Source organism: Danaus plexippus, chromosome 23 (assembly GCF_018135715.1).
Source record: "Danaus plexippus chromosome 23, MEX_DaPlex, whole genome shotgun sequence".
Taxonomy (NCBI): domain Eukaryota; kingdom Metazoa; phylum Arthropoda; class Insecta; order Lepidoptera; family Nymphalidae; genus Danaus; species Danaus plexippus.
In genome coordinates this window covers 820,187-835,632 of record NC_083551.1, presented here as the reverse complement: position 1 = coordinate 835,632, position 15,446 = coordinate 820,187, and the positions used below count along the sequence as shown (strand labels likewise).

The 15,446-nt window shown below is 30.2% G+C and overlaps 1 protein-coding gene and 1 long non-coding RNA gene across 2 annotated transcripts; both read right to left on the bottom strand.

Moving 5' to 3' along the window:
• Window positions 1-5,556: 5,556 nt before the first annotated feature.
• Window positions 5,557-6,204, bottom strand: LOC116769594 (uncharacterized). The gene is made up of 3 exons (XR_009753071.1): window positions 6,077-6,204; window positions 5,804-5,968; window positions 5,557-5,648 (listed from the first exon to the last, which is right to left on the bottom strand). It is a non-coding gene; the product is annotated as an uncharacterized LOC116769594 (long non-coding RNA).
• Window positions 6,205-9,746: 3,542 nt separating this feature from the next.
• Window positions 9,747-13,004, bottom strand: LOC116774716 (tyramine receptor 1-like). The gene is made up of 4 exons (XM_032667448.2): window positions 12,544-13,004; window positions 12,032-12,260; window positions 10,481-10,667; window positions 9,747-10,341 (listed from the first exon to the last, which is right to left on the bottom strand). Exons 1-4 carry the CDS (start codon window positions 12,968-12,970, stop codon window positions 9,778-9,780), a joined length of 1,407 nt encoding a protein of 468 aa, XP_032523339.1. The 5' UTR covers window positions 12,971-13,004; the 3' UTR covers window positions 9,747-9,777.
• Window positions 13,005-15,446: the final 2,442 nt, after the last annotated feature.

Here is a 15,446-nt window from a genome sequence, read left to right as displayed (position 1 = left end):
AAAGGAGAGTGATAAATCCATGAAAGAGATCAATCCGTGTTAATGTCTGTAGACCTGAAATAATAATGTTCGCTTAAGGAGTAGATGCCATTATCATATTGACACAATCAACATCGTAGTTTAAATATTATAATAATCATAACTATTAAATAGTAACGTATAATACATTCTAAAAATAATCTTTACACAATATTATACCTACGTTTTAGATAGGTACTTGTATAATGATTAAAAAATGCTTTTTCATATGCACGAACACATAACGTCGGCGTATACAAAATAGAGGTAAAAACTATATTCATTTCTTGCGTTTTTAATATTCTGCACGATATATTTTGTTCCAGTTATGTAAGAATTTCATTTTATAGTCTACAAAGTGGAAACTCGTACAAAGATTTCACCGCTAATAATCATCTTCCTCTCTACTAACATACATACGTTACATTTTTCCTTAAATTAATTTTACTCGCTTAAAAATCTTTATTGATAAAATAAAAGTATAAAATCAAATAAATGTATTAGTTTTTCTATTCTAAAATTCTTATACGGATTTTAAAAGTCTTTTGGCATAAAATAGTGATGATATTTGTAACTAATTATTACATTATTATACATATTAAATTTATATATGAAAGAGTTATGAGTAATTTGCAGCTCAATGAAATTTGAAATTAAATATTACATTTGTTTTCAATACATAAGCAAGTTTACACTTAATTTTAATTTATTTATTATAATTGCTTTAAAATATAAGATAACAACAACATAAAGATTCATTTTTATTTGAATTTCTTACTAATTTCTAACTGGTGAGTTATGAACAACATTGGGATATTATGAAGGGTCACTTTTTCATAACATCAATTTTTTAATGCAACAGAATCAGTTTAAAGTTTCTCGAAACATTTGTGTTGTTAACTCAGTCATGATTTGGCTATTCATTTATAATCATCAGATTTTGGGAAAATTAAATGTTAACCGGGTGTATAGCTCCGTCTAGAGGTTGTAGAAATATGCCTTCTAAATTTTGCTTTCAAGTTCTGAACAAAGATATTGCTGTTGTCATAAATCCACACATCCGCGTTGAAATCACGGTAACTCAAACCTTTTTTCTGTTTCAAGTCAATGAGAACTATTTAAATTAAAAAAAAAAAAACATTACTTTTAAATGTTTGAAATTCTGTAACGAAAATTTAATTCCAATAGTTTAACGGAATCCGAATTAAAAATATTTATATTTTAATTAATAAATTCATAATCCCTAACAAATTATACTGGTGACGTTAAAAATTAAGAAATATTTTTAATAGACATACATTCACGAACGGTTAAGCATCCATACAAAACAAAAATCATAATTTAAAATTCTATCTAGTTTCAATCAACAAAGGAACTGTCGAGTTACACGCTATAAGTAATTCTGATCGTATTATCAGGGATAATATCGAATTGAACTTACTGAAAATAATGCGATCCTAGGATTAGTAAATTAAACAGTACTCCGACCACGTTTATACGATTAACCAGGTTTTAGTAATTGGATGGTTGTACCTCCCATCGTGTAGTATAATATAAAATTAATATTTTTGCAAAATTTATGTTAGAGTTGATTAAGAGAATATTACAATCGTTTTAAAAATGATTATTTAAGTTATAATTATTTTGAATTTAATTTTTATATATTATAAGTATTACGATTTTTAGTTGATTTTTTTAATAATCATATTTATTCAGAAATATTTTCATCTCCATATTTATTAATTTTCGTCTTATATTATAATTAAGTGTTACTTAAATCAACAGTACTTTAAACGTCTTATGATTAATTAAACCTCAAAGCTGATTCATACTTTATATGCTATTTTATGAAACCATTTTATAAGGTTGGCCTGGCTTTTTCACTTAATTACCGTTCTTAGTACCTCCACGTGTAAAACCTTCTTCGCAACTAAATTTTATTAACACATTTTCATTTCATTGCTGTTTAAATTCAAAATAAACCCATTGTTCCAAAGGTGTTGTTCTGTTGAAAATTTGTTATTCAATACTTTTACAGAGCATGAATATCTGTTTTTATTTCTGGCAACAAACTAACTACCACCGACGAATTTTTTATATTTATTTGAACTCCAATTACGACTCTAAAAGCGCTAACGTACATAGTTTAAATCTTGTTTATTTTATCTTTTATTCAAGCAGAAATAATATTATTTGTTTATATAAATATATATTTAGGTTTATGCTTGGATATATTCTAAATTTGAAAAATGTATTTTAAATTATCAGGCTATTTTTCCTACTAATAAACCACTAATATCCGTAATAAAATTAATCATATTTTTAATCTGTTCATTGGCCATATATTATTGACTTTAATACTCAGTGCTGTCACATTATCACAGTATTGTATTGTCAGTAACATGTGTTAACTGTATAGCTTCGATGAGACATTTATTTCTCAGAGAGAAATTACATAATTCTTAGGTTGTCGTAACTTGTCTTTGACGTCAACTAAAATGAAATTGCGATTGATATGGGTATGAAACCTGGTACCAAGGTTAAGCTAGGATAAGGTTACAACAAAATATATTGATATGTAGCAACATAATTTATACATATTTACATACAAGCTGATATTTGAACAACGATTGTGTTGCGTAAGGAATTGATCAATCTTTAAGTTTAAGTGGTTCAAATAAAATGTTTTAAAAGTCACTGAAATATCAGTATCTGGTAGTTTTGTTAATATTATTAATATATATATTATGATGGAGTAACAATATATATACAACATAAAATAAAAACATCTTATCAGGAATCTCTGTTCAATTAAAAACAGTGAAATTGTTACAAAAATATATATATCTACTAAGTACCAGCCCCGGCTTCGCACGGGTTCTTTACGAAAAAATATAATACATATAGCCTATTTAATTGTGAGAAATATTAAACTTATAATATTACAACTTTCAAATGGTACGCCCGATTTAAATGATTTAAAAAGTAATTTATACATAATAATGTAGGCTTGAAAACGAAGTAATTTATTTTCATAAGACTTAACCGTATTTATGTAAATAGCTTTCCAATAAACGCTTTAGGAATGCCAATTTTTAAAAGTTGTAAAATGTATATAGTATGTTATCCTTCAGGTATAGACATATGCCACCGCGGACTTTTCTATAGACCTATATAAGATACACATATCCTCCATATATTATTTTGTTATATCTCATAGACTTTAGGCAGCGTTTTAGTTAAAAGCTCTGAGACGGCTCATGTTATCCCGACATCTTCAAGAAATATTGTTAATGTACACACAAATAAATACAAAAACTCAACAAATTATATACTAAAACCATCCTCGAAAATTACACTATCAGGTGGTGATAACTGTTTGATAATCGGTATAGTAGTTTTTCAGTTTATCGCGAACAGACAGACACACAGACGCGGCGAGGGAATTTGTTTTATAATATGTTTTTGATAGATTGATTTTAAAAATACAAATAAAGTTAGAGATGGTAATTTAATGCATATTTTTTTATCAACTCTGTTACGGTAATTGAGTTCGTTATTAAAATTTTAACTTCTAGCAATCATTGTTGTTTTCATTTTCTTTTTTTGAACTAGATTTTATTAAGTAGTAAAATTCTCATTTCCGCTACAATTTTTTTATGTTTACGCTTTTTTTTAATTCTAAAAAGCTATTATTAGATATAAAGAAATACCTTAAGAATGATAATTAATTAAAATAGAGATGAAACCTCCTAGAATTCAATGGATTCACCGTGCGGGTGCCGGGTCCATCGCGTTGCAGGGAGAGGAGCTTCTATACTGCTGGGACTTGCGACCCAGGTGTAGGTTTAAGGGGCCCCTTTATAACGTGCAAATAATTATATAACAAGTTCCAACACCGAAAATATATATTTTTTTAACTTTAATAGATTTTTTGCCTATATTATACTATTGGTCTCTCACACATGTAATTTTCTTTTGTAACTAGAATTTATTTATATTTTTAAAGACATAAATTTTATTATGTAAGAGTTATGAAAAGATAATATAAGTGAATCAATTCATATCAAACATTAGGAAAATGAATGATATTTAACTATACTCCATTAATATTGTCATCATTTCAATTATCTTATCAAAAAGGGCACAATGTAAAGATCTTGATTTTACAACGATAAAAAGGGCAATTTTTTTTATATTATAATTATACACGTTACAAAATAAAAATATTTCATAGCTAAAATTTCTTATGTATATAAAAATATCTTTAAGCTTATTTTGACCCTATCGTTATTTCTAAGAAAACACATAGTATAAACTAGCTGTGCCCTGCCACGTTTCGCTGAGAACAACAAAAAACAACATATGTTTTATTGAAGTTTAAATTTTCAATACTTGTGGGTATAATATATTTTTTGTTTTCCCATTGTTTGTGTAGATAAATAGGCTATCTGGTTTTCCTACAACGCAACATATAATTGTCCATGTGAAAAGCGATCCACATCCAAATCCAGACCACACGTTTTTAAGGATTGACCATGCGCTTTGTTAATTGTGACTGCGAACATCAATCGAATTGGAAATTGCAATCTTTTAAATTGAAATAGTGTATCGGTCGGGACCATGGGAATTCGAGGAATGAGGATATCTTCACCTTTGAAAGGCCCCGTTAAAATCGTTGTTTCCACTATGCTGTTCCTGAATTTTTTAACTGCCAGCCGTTGCAGAGTTTTGGCTAGTTGATGTTGCAGTTAGGGGTATGTTGTTATCGTGAATAATAGATAAAAACAATTCTTGAAGCGTTTTATATATCGTGCCAAATTTTCAGCTGAATCGGTGCAGAACATTTTGAGTTTTTGAAGCATATACAAAACAACTTAACATTTTTATAGATTGTTTTCTGGTGAAGTAAAAAACATATATAACGTTAAAACACTCTACTGATCAGGAACGTTTTATAAAGAAATTATCGTGAAATAAATTGTTACATAATAATTTAAAAGTACCGTGAACATATTTTTTTATATATGATATCACTGGCTGTGTTTTTATTGGATCAAAAAGTTACCAGTTAGCTAAGTCACGTAAGAAAAAAAAACATCTAATTGACTGAAATATTTCAAAATTATTTAACATCCAGTAAAACTCTCACCAAAACATTATTGGGATTTTTTACCTTCGCACAAAGTACAAAAATATAGTATATTATAATAAATAAATATTTGCGGACATTTGTTTATAATGATTATGCCTAGCACGCGCATCTCGTATTCGCCGGGTGCGTGACTCCAGCGCCATCTAACGATACAACTTACGGTGGCTCTTTTGATATAATATATTAAAAATAAAATAAAATATTGGATGTCAAATAGTTATTGAAAAAATAAAATCAACTTGAAAAAAAACTTTTTCAATGTGAAATGTGATATATTACACAGAGTGAATATTAAATTAAAAAATTTTCCGTGGGTCAGCTAAAAACAGTAAGTAAAATAAATACAACAACTAAAACAAGTCTCAATAATGTATTAGGTTGATCAGTTATTTCAGAGGGTTCTATAATATTCATCGCCGGATCTATCTCAGCCGTTGACTTTTTTATTATTTTCCTGTCCATGAAGCGTTTGTGTCTAAATAAATAAATAACGATAATATAAATAAAAATAAAATAAAATAAAACAGGTATTGCTAAATCATTAACTATATCAAATATATGTCAAAATTTTTTAGTCGATTATTTCTATTAATCTAAATATTTTAATCAAAACTTAATTTTTTAACGTACCTACTCAAAACTGTGGATTCGTTGACTTTACGTCTTCTATAAACGGATGGAAAAATAGTTGGAGCGTAATTAGGACTTGATTCAACATCTGATTTTTCACCGCCAATTAAGTGTTCACTGCATATAACATCCATAGGTTTTGAGGACCATAACGATCCATCAATACTTTACAAAAAAATATTAATTAAATTATTACTCCATTTTCTTACACGACATACACATGTATATGACAATATTCGATAGAATACGGTTGTAGGTTATAGTAATACTTACTTTTGCCTTTTAACAGCAGTTATCCATTTTTTTCGCTGATTTAATCTCCACTTGGCAACCGGAAACTTATAAAATTTACAATTACTATTCCTACAAGTATTTTTGCAATCGACTACACAACAACTTTGATGACCCATTTTATTTTATTTATTTAATTAAACTGACACACGTGTTATTGTTATGGTTAGATAATAAAGAGCCACCCGTAGTTCTGTATTGTCCGCAGCGAGCGCTGACATCACTTTTGTGTCCCCCACTATGCCTTACGCACCCAGCGAATACCTACTGATTAAATTATAGTATCTATTTTCATTGAGCAAGTGATCAATTCGACATAATTTGTTTTTAATTTATATAAATAGCATTAGTCCAATTGATTTTTCTGGAGATATAACTCTTTATGCGTATGACACAAGCTCATTTTACTTTGGTGATAACATTAAAAATATAATTGACGTAGCTCAACGTGATTTAAATGTTATTAGCGAATGGTTTGTTTCGAATTTATTAACTATTAATACCAAAAAGACATCATATATGATCTTGGCACCTAAAAATAAAAATATACCAAATCATGACCAGCTAACAATTTTTAACGAGCCAATAAATAAAACTGATCATGAAAAATATTTAGGTCTTATAATGGATAGCAAGTTAACCTGGCAATATCATATTGATCATCTTAAAAATAAAATATCCACTTTGATAGGAGCACTACGTAAAATTTCCTTATGTATATCTAATACAATTCGTCCTATTATTTATAATTCTTTAGTAAAACCTCATATCGAATATCTTGTTGAAATATTGGGAACTGCTGCGAAGTCTAACATAAAGTCATTACAAACTTTACAAAATAAAATTATTAAAGTTCTTTACAAATATGATTATATGACGCCATCCGTTGAATTATATAAAAAAAAAAAAACAAAATTACTTAATATAAATCAATTATACACTTTAAAAACCTGCATGTTGATTAGAAAAATAATAACAAATAAAACACATTCACAATTACACTTTCATAAAAAAACACATACATACCACACTAGAAAACGTAATAAACTAGAACTTCCAAAAACCAGAACCAACTATGGAAAGAATAACATTTTATTTGAAGGAGTTCAAATTTATAATAAATTATCAGACTTAATCATTAATAGCAAGAGTTTTCCTATATTCAAAAAACGTGTAATGGAATATGTGCAAAATAATTTATAAGTTAATGTAATCCCTACCTAAACATGTTTGTGTAATATAACTACCCGCAACATTTCATTTTACTGTATATAATTCATAAGGCAGACTTTTAAAAGTACCCTCAAGCAAAATTATTGTGATTTCTTATTATAAGTGAACTTTTGTGACCTTTATGAGAAATAAATGTCTTTAAACCGATAATGACTCATTTACTCCCAGCTTACCCGTTCATATAATTGGAATCGTTCCCATTACAAAACTTCAAGCACACTTGTCTGTCCTCTTTATTTCCTTTCATTTGGATTTAAATGTTATTGTCGTATTTAAATAAAGCTATGGTTTCACGATTTAGTTCCCGATTCTTTCTACTAAGCTTTCGGGATGCATCATTTTTTAACAATTTCGATTTAGTATTTTCATTTAAAAGCCATTTTTCTATTGGCGATTCTTAACTTTTTGCTAAGTATCGGTCAATACATGTAAAAGAATCGGCTGTTTTTGAAAATAATGTAAGGCACTTTTGTGTATGACTACTGAAACAGGAATTTTATTTAATAAAGTAAAAAAAAAACTTTTTTAAAATAATAAAGTGAAAAGTTTGTATTATGATTTAATAAAGAAAAGGTCAATTAATTTGAGAACATTGATCTTTTGAATACGATTAAAAAAGGAGTGTTCAAAATTTTCCAATATTACATTTTTATAAAATTATTTTAAAATGTTTTTTTCAGCTCGTAGAATACTAAAAAAGTAACAATATAAGTTTTTGTTTTACGTACAAATAAGTGAATGATTATCGATAGAGTTGTTGTCTTTACGATCTTGAAGGTTTGGTTGAAATACAAATTTATAGAATCCTTTTCAGTTGATTCAGATTATCATTAATCAATGAGAGATAGACTTAGTTGAGATTGACGTTTTCAATTAACTAGTCCTATTTTTTGTTTTATAATAATTTACTTCTTACATATCTAACATCTTCAGGAGCATTTCATTCATAAAGTATATTTCTCCCCAGAGCAAAAATTTCCATTAAAGTAAACTAAATATTTATTCTCACACGCACATGTCAGATACACAGATAGACGCATACAAATTTATTTTTTAGCAAATTCTGTATTATCATTGACATGTGGACTAGGTGCCGTCAACCTACTATTCAATTTAAGACCTCAAATTTACTTATAAGAGGTTATTCATAACTTATTGATCTTAGGAACAGGTGTAAAATTGACAAAGACGAATTTACGGCACATGTACTGTCTGAAAAAGTCCTTAAATTTAGTGCGGAAATAATTGCAGAAGTCCAGACGTAACAGTAAAACAAAAAAAAATATATTGTAGTTTTTATTTACGGTTTAATTAATATAAAGTCTACAATTCTAAGTTTTTTTAATTATGTTATTTACATTAACATCTAAATGCTCTAATCACAAACAAAGTTACGTATTATAAAAACATATTGTTAGCTATATAATAATTGTATATACAAGAAAAAATATCGGTTGAAATGAAACAGAACCTGAGAAAAAAAATAACTTTCGGGAAATCCACTAACAATTTAGAAGGAAACGTAGATTATTTTCTATTGAACTTGGGCTCAAATATAAATCTGTAAATAGATAGACGAGCTTTCAGATTATTCAGAATTGAAAATAAAAGTTTCGTGGTGTTCGACAGCATAACAACTAATTCTATTCTAAAATTTACAACGAGATCACAATTTAAATCTTAAATATCTAAATAAACTTAATTTGTTGTGACTAATTATAAATTATTAAGGTTTCGTCATAAATTGTAAAAGCATTTGAATTACAATTTTATTTTTAGTTATAATATCGCAGTGACATTCCATTGATAAATATATTTTATATAAGGTAGTCTCCATATCTCTTTCTAAAAATTAATGAAATGAACATTATTAAAAAAAAATACTTTTGACGTTATTCTTCAATCAATATCTTACTTTGTAGCTACCCTTAAGGACGTAAGAATGTACAAAAGAAACTCATAGCTTTGCTAAGTATCTGTTGAACCAAATTAAGAGTTTATCTAACTCGTTACTTCTTCAACTGCATTGTTTAAGATTCTGTTTTTATCTTTGTCTTTGACATTTTTAGCATAAATATTGTCTTTATTTAGTGTTATGATTTAGTAGGTATATAATCCAAAGACTAAAAAAGCCTAAAATGAAATTATTAATTCCTATCAAACTGTTTTTTCAATGTACAAGAAGGATACGCTAGTGTTACAAAATTCAAACAAAAACTTTAATTCGAATAAAATGTTATTTAAAACCAGTGACTTCACATGCTTTTTAACTTTTAAAATGTATAAAATGAATGTTGCAACTAAAATAAAAACTAAACGCTCAAATTCTCATAATTGCTCTTGTAGTTGGACACTTATACAGAGTAACTGTTAATTTAATTACAGTGCCGGTAATAGAATTTTTAAGCGGTCCTGATTTTATAACAAAAATTTTAAATTCTTTGAAGTATTCAACGTCTACTACGCTTACATTTCTTGATTGTAAGTCTCCAAAATGCCATTCTAAAATCGGGTGAGTAAAACGCATAAATGAAAGGATTGATTGCTGAATTAAACCACCCCAACCAAGTTAATATATACATCAAAACGGCATTTACGTAATTACTCGGAATAAAAGGCGTTAGAATGTAGTATAAGAAAAAAGGAAGCCAACACGCTATGAAACCACCAACAACCAAGCTAAGAGTCTGTGCGGTTTTGGTTTCACGTCTTAAGGAAGAAACTCTATTTTCCATGTGTTCTTTCACTGATAAATTTCTATTTCGATTGCTCTTATACTTAACATTCGCCTTAAAAGTCACTTCGTTGTAAAATCTAGATTCCTTTTCTTTTCGATGTTTCGAATGCCGTCTCTTTTCGGAACGGAAACAGCAAGGACATTTTTGATCACTGTGGGTAGAACATTCTCCTGGTTGTGTTGAACTTTTAGATACCTGCTTAGAGGCGTTTTGACGCAATGATAGTTTATCAGATCCTGAGTCAGACTCAGTTCTGATACATGACAAATTATTCCTCTGTAACAAAATATCAATAAGTTATATTATATCCATTCACGGATTGATGCTTTTGAAAATAAAATAAAATAAAACAATAAAATAAAAAAATATAGTCATTTGAAATAAATAGATTGAATCAAATAAAATCGTTTTATACCTTGCCACATTTTGTTGTGGTACTGGCCAATTGCTGGTGTCTTCGAGCAACAACACAAGATATCCTTGCATAAACGTACACCATGACGATCATAGGAAGAAAAAAGGAACCCATGGCGGAGAATACAACATATCCAGGGTTCTGGTTATATCTACATACTCCACCCTGATTATGATCTGGTTCGTACCTGAGTATTTCAAAAAGTAAAAAAACGATTAGAATTGCCAAATAATACCAGATAAACTATTATCATTTGCTATATTAAAATATAGGGTTTTCCAATAGGGACGCTTGAACTTTGACAGCTGATTGCGGCCATGTTGTTTGAGTGACAGCTGTCAAATGCAGTGTGTTATATTCATTCCGTCCTCCCAAACCACCATGGCAGGTTACAGTGTCGAGCAACACGTGCAAATCATAAAATTGTTTTATGAAAATGGGTCTTCAGTTCGAGCAACGTTCCGCGCACTTCGCCCGTTTTACGGTCGCGATGATCGTCCTGCCGAGTCGACTATCCGTCGATTGGTGGACAAATTCGAGTCAACCGGGTCAGTTAACAATCAGCCGGTTCCCGTGCGTCAACGTAACGCGAGATCTGCCGAGAATATCGCCGCTGTGCGCGACAGTGTCCTCGAAAACCCGCGGCAGTCAATTCCGCGTCGCGCACAGGAACTCGGCCTTTCGCAGACGACAACTTGGCGAATTTTGCGTTGTGACTTGAGCCTGCACCCGTACAAGATCCAGCTGACCCAAGAGCTCAAGGTTAATGACCATAGACAGCGCCGTGTGTTCGCTGACTGGGCATTAGAGCAGTTGGAAGTTGACGCCGATTTTGGCAAAAAAATCATCTTCAGCGACGAGGCGCATTTTTGGATGAATGGCTATGTCAACAAGCAAAATTGCCGTATTTGGGACGAGACCAATCCACACGAGGTTCACCAAGTGGCAATGCACCCGCAGAAAGTGACTGTTTGGTGCGGATTTTGGGCCGGAGGCGTGATTGGTCCGTATTTTTTCGAAAACGATAATGGTGTGGCCGTCACCGTCAATGGTGAGCGATACCGGTCGATGATAACCAACTTCTTTTGGCCTGAAATCGAGAATATGGATCTGGACAACATGTGGTTTCAACAGGACGGCGCTACGTGCCACACAGCACACGCTACGATGGAAGTTCTGCACGAGCAATTTCTGGACATGGTCATCTCGCGCGGAGGCGACGTGAACTGGCCACCGAGATCGTGCGATTTGACCCCGCTGGACTTTTTCTTGTGGGGTTTTCTTAAGTCGCAGGTCTATGCCAACAAGCCGCAAACCACCGATGCCCTCAAAGTCAACATACGCCACGCCATCGATCAAATACAGCCCGATTTGTGCGCCAGAGTCATCGAAAATTGGACCTTTCGTGTGCGCGCCACCAACCGAAGCCGTGGCGGTCATTTGAATGATGTCATATTCCATACATAATGGGGTCGATAGACCTTCCAAATAAAAAAAAAATTTCGCCCTTAATGGAAAACCCTATACTAATGATTTTGTTCGTAAACTTACCATCCAAACATAGGAGGACAAGTGATGGCCCCCGCAGCAATCCATACAAACAAGATCATAGTGAGCGCCAACTTTTTAGATCTTCGTCTCCGTGAATATGTCAGAGGTCTAGTTACTGCTAGATATCTATCGACGCTGATAGCGCAAAGGGAGAGAATGGATGCCGTACAAAGAAGAATATCCAGACTTATCCAGATATCACAAAGAATCCATCCTAGTTCCCATTTACCTGTTGAAGCAAAAAACAAAAAAAAATATTTTTATTAGTATTGCCGAAACTAATAATAAAAGGCGTTTATTCATATTTGCCAAAACGGTAAAATAATTATATAAGATTAATATACCTACTACAAGAATTTGAGTTTTATTTACTATGTACGTTTTATATTTCAATTTTATTAGATATGAAAAACAATTCATTCTATGTAAGGTTTATATTTCATAATTTTTAAATGTTAAAGTTGGTAAATAATGTTTAAAATAATAAGATAACAGTTAATACCAATACGTACCGCTAATATGCACAGCAATGGCTGGCGGCATAACGAAAATGCCAACCAACAAATCAGCTGCAGCTAAACTAGTTACAAAACAGTTTGTGACAGTTCTAAGTCTTTTGGTTGTGACTACTGCAGATATGATTAAAGTGTTTCCTATTACAGTTACTACTATTAAAAGGAAAAGCACAGTAACGACAGTAACTTCAAATACATCATAATCATTTATGACGTCGCATATATCAGTTAAATTGAGATCTTTTGTATTATTACAAAATAATCGAGACAATTTTTCCTCCGTGTCATCTATGATATGGTAAACATTTTGTGATAAATTGATTTCTTTTTCTTTTATGTTTTCTATAACTAGTTCGGTTTCTAGACGACTCGAGTTCCATTTCAAAATATTTCCAAAAATTTCCAAGTCAGATGCGGAGATCATGGGATTACGCTCTTCTTTGAATCCGATGTGAGTTCATTTTCTGAAAGAGAGAAAATTACTCGGTAACATTTAATCTTACAAATTATTCGCGATCACATTATAACAACCAATTGCTTTTAAAAAAATATATATTGTCTTATTAATTTGGTCTTGTTTATTAAATACCATAAATATTGAAACTTTCATAGAAAAACTTATAACTTTAATATTTTTGGAATAAATATAACATTTACCTATAGATTTATCAAAAAAATCTCAAGATATATTTGTCTGAAGATATTAATTTTATTTTTGATATAGAAAGAGAATTCGATTTGAAATTTTTAATTAGATCAGCTTGAGGATAACTGAAATAGGAATTACAAAAGATTAATGGAACTAACTTTTGCGTAAGTGACATTCGGTTTCTAACCTTAACTTCATTACAATACAACTTAAAATATTAATTTGATATCTCGTTTCTGATTTTGCTTATTTTGATTTATCGTTTTTAATTCGGTAATGACGGAATTGTATTCGCTATTCATTGGGTCTTTCGCATTAATTTTCTCTTAGCTTGAAAAATAAGAACACTTATTTTTGTAGGTCAGTGTTTCCAATTAAAAGCTTAGCTTCCGTAATACATGGAATGGTATTTTCAAATATGGATAGCTATTGTTATATTTTTTTTTTATATTCCATAGTAATGAACATTTTCATTTTCAACTCTTTTAATATATTTTTTCAAGCAAATAAGCCCTATCCATTTCTAGTGTTATAATATTCAAGGGTCTTTGTAAAAAGTAAAATCATTATGAATTGCAGCTCAAAATCGGGTTTTAGTAAAAATACAAGTAAAAAAAAATGAAAATATTAATTATAACAGTTTTAAGCCCGGTTACGTTAATGCTCTTAGTTAGTTCTTCAGCCGTATTCGGCTCGTTAACTAAGTTTTTTGTACAAGAACTAAGACAGAAATGTATTTTTTTTGTATCTAAAGCGTTTTTAGTAAATATTATTATATTGTATAGTAAATATAATTATATTGATGAATCATTAGCCGTAATCTGTCCATCATTAGATAGGCTTTTCCCATAAGACGTTGGTGAGCTAGAGTCTTAGCTATTAGAATCCAATCTTTCTATGTGACTTTGCAGAAATACCGTTTGACTTAGTAGCGAGATGACCTACACTGCGTATACGGGTCCTTCAGTATAAGTATTTTTTTTTATGTCATTTTATATTCCGAACCTCCAGACCTATGTTTTTGTCTGTCTTAATTCTCTGAGGAACAATTTCGTTTTGATTTGATTCTTTAGGCCTTAAGGAAGCTTCATAGCTTACTGGTTAATATGAAACTTTCGAACAAGCTTCACAGTAATTTTGGCACTTGTTGGTTTTATACGCTAGAGTGGAATCTTTGGTTACAGATTTCGTGGTGAAGGCGGTGAGAAAACTTTAGCATGTTTACCAAACACTAAACAGACAAGCGGCATCCGACTCTTAATGTCCTCTTGGAAGGTGTCTCTACCTAGCTAAAACACCTACTTCTGTGAACATAGACGAACACAAATTCTAGGGATACTCCATTCATGACAATTCAATCCTCGGTCCACATGCTGGTCGAACTTCAATTAGAAATAAAAATGTAAATTTTTAATAAAGTAGTCGTAGTTATAAAACAGTGATACAAATAGCAATGCTTTACTATTCACTGTCAATAATTACGAATCGTGGTAAATTTATAACCATTTTAAATTATAAATTTCCATCAAAACAATCGAGTTCATTCAATTGTACAACCCCATTAACCGCATAACTGTGTTAACACATAATTATATATCGTAATGAAATCTTTATTGTCGTTTTCCTTATTATGTCCAGTATATAATTTTTAATTATAAATATAAATTGTAAATGTACAGTATTTAGAGTTTGCACTGAAAAATATTTTGCATCTTATTTTATGATCCCGTTTTGAAATGTTATATTTTAATTTATTTAAAATGATGGATTGTTATCTCTAAATGAAAAAATACGTGACACTATTTATAGGCCTATAATACATCATCTATGTCTGTTTGAACTTGTCTCTTGTGTGTTCAACTATCTGACCTGTTTTTAAAATATTAGCTCTATACATTCACACTCGAGCATTACGGCTGGGAACGTATGAGAATACTTAAGTTTTATAACTGAAAATATTAATTAAATTGAAACCCAAAGTTTAATTAAAATGAAGCATTTTAATTGTTATTATTATAAATAAATATTAAACTCCACGCTCATATTGTGTAATGGACCTTAAAGTAGGAGTTTCCAGTATTATTTGTATTACTCACTGAGAAATAAAAATAACATTCATATATTATTTCAACATATACTAAACATTTGCATGTTTTGTTACAATATAAAAAATAATTAACGCTCTACAGAGCATTAAGAAGTTCATGATTAAGTATGTTATGAAAGAATCGCTTTTCGAGACACAAACATT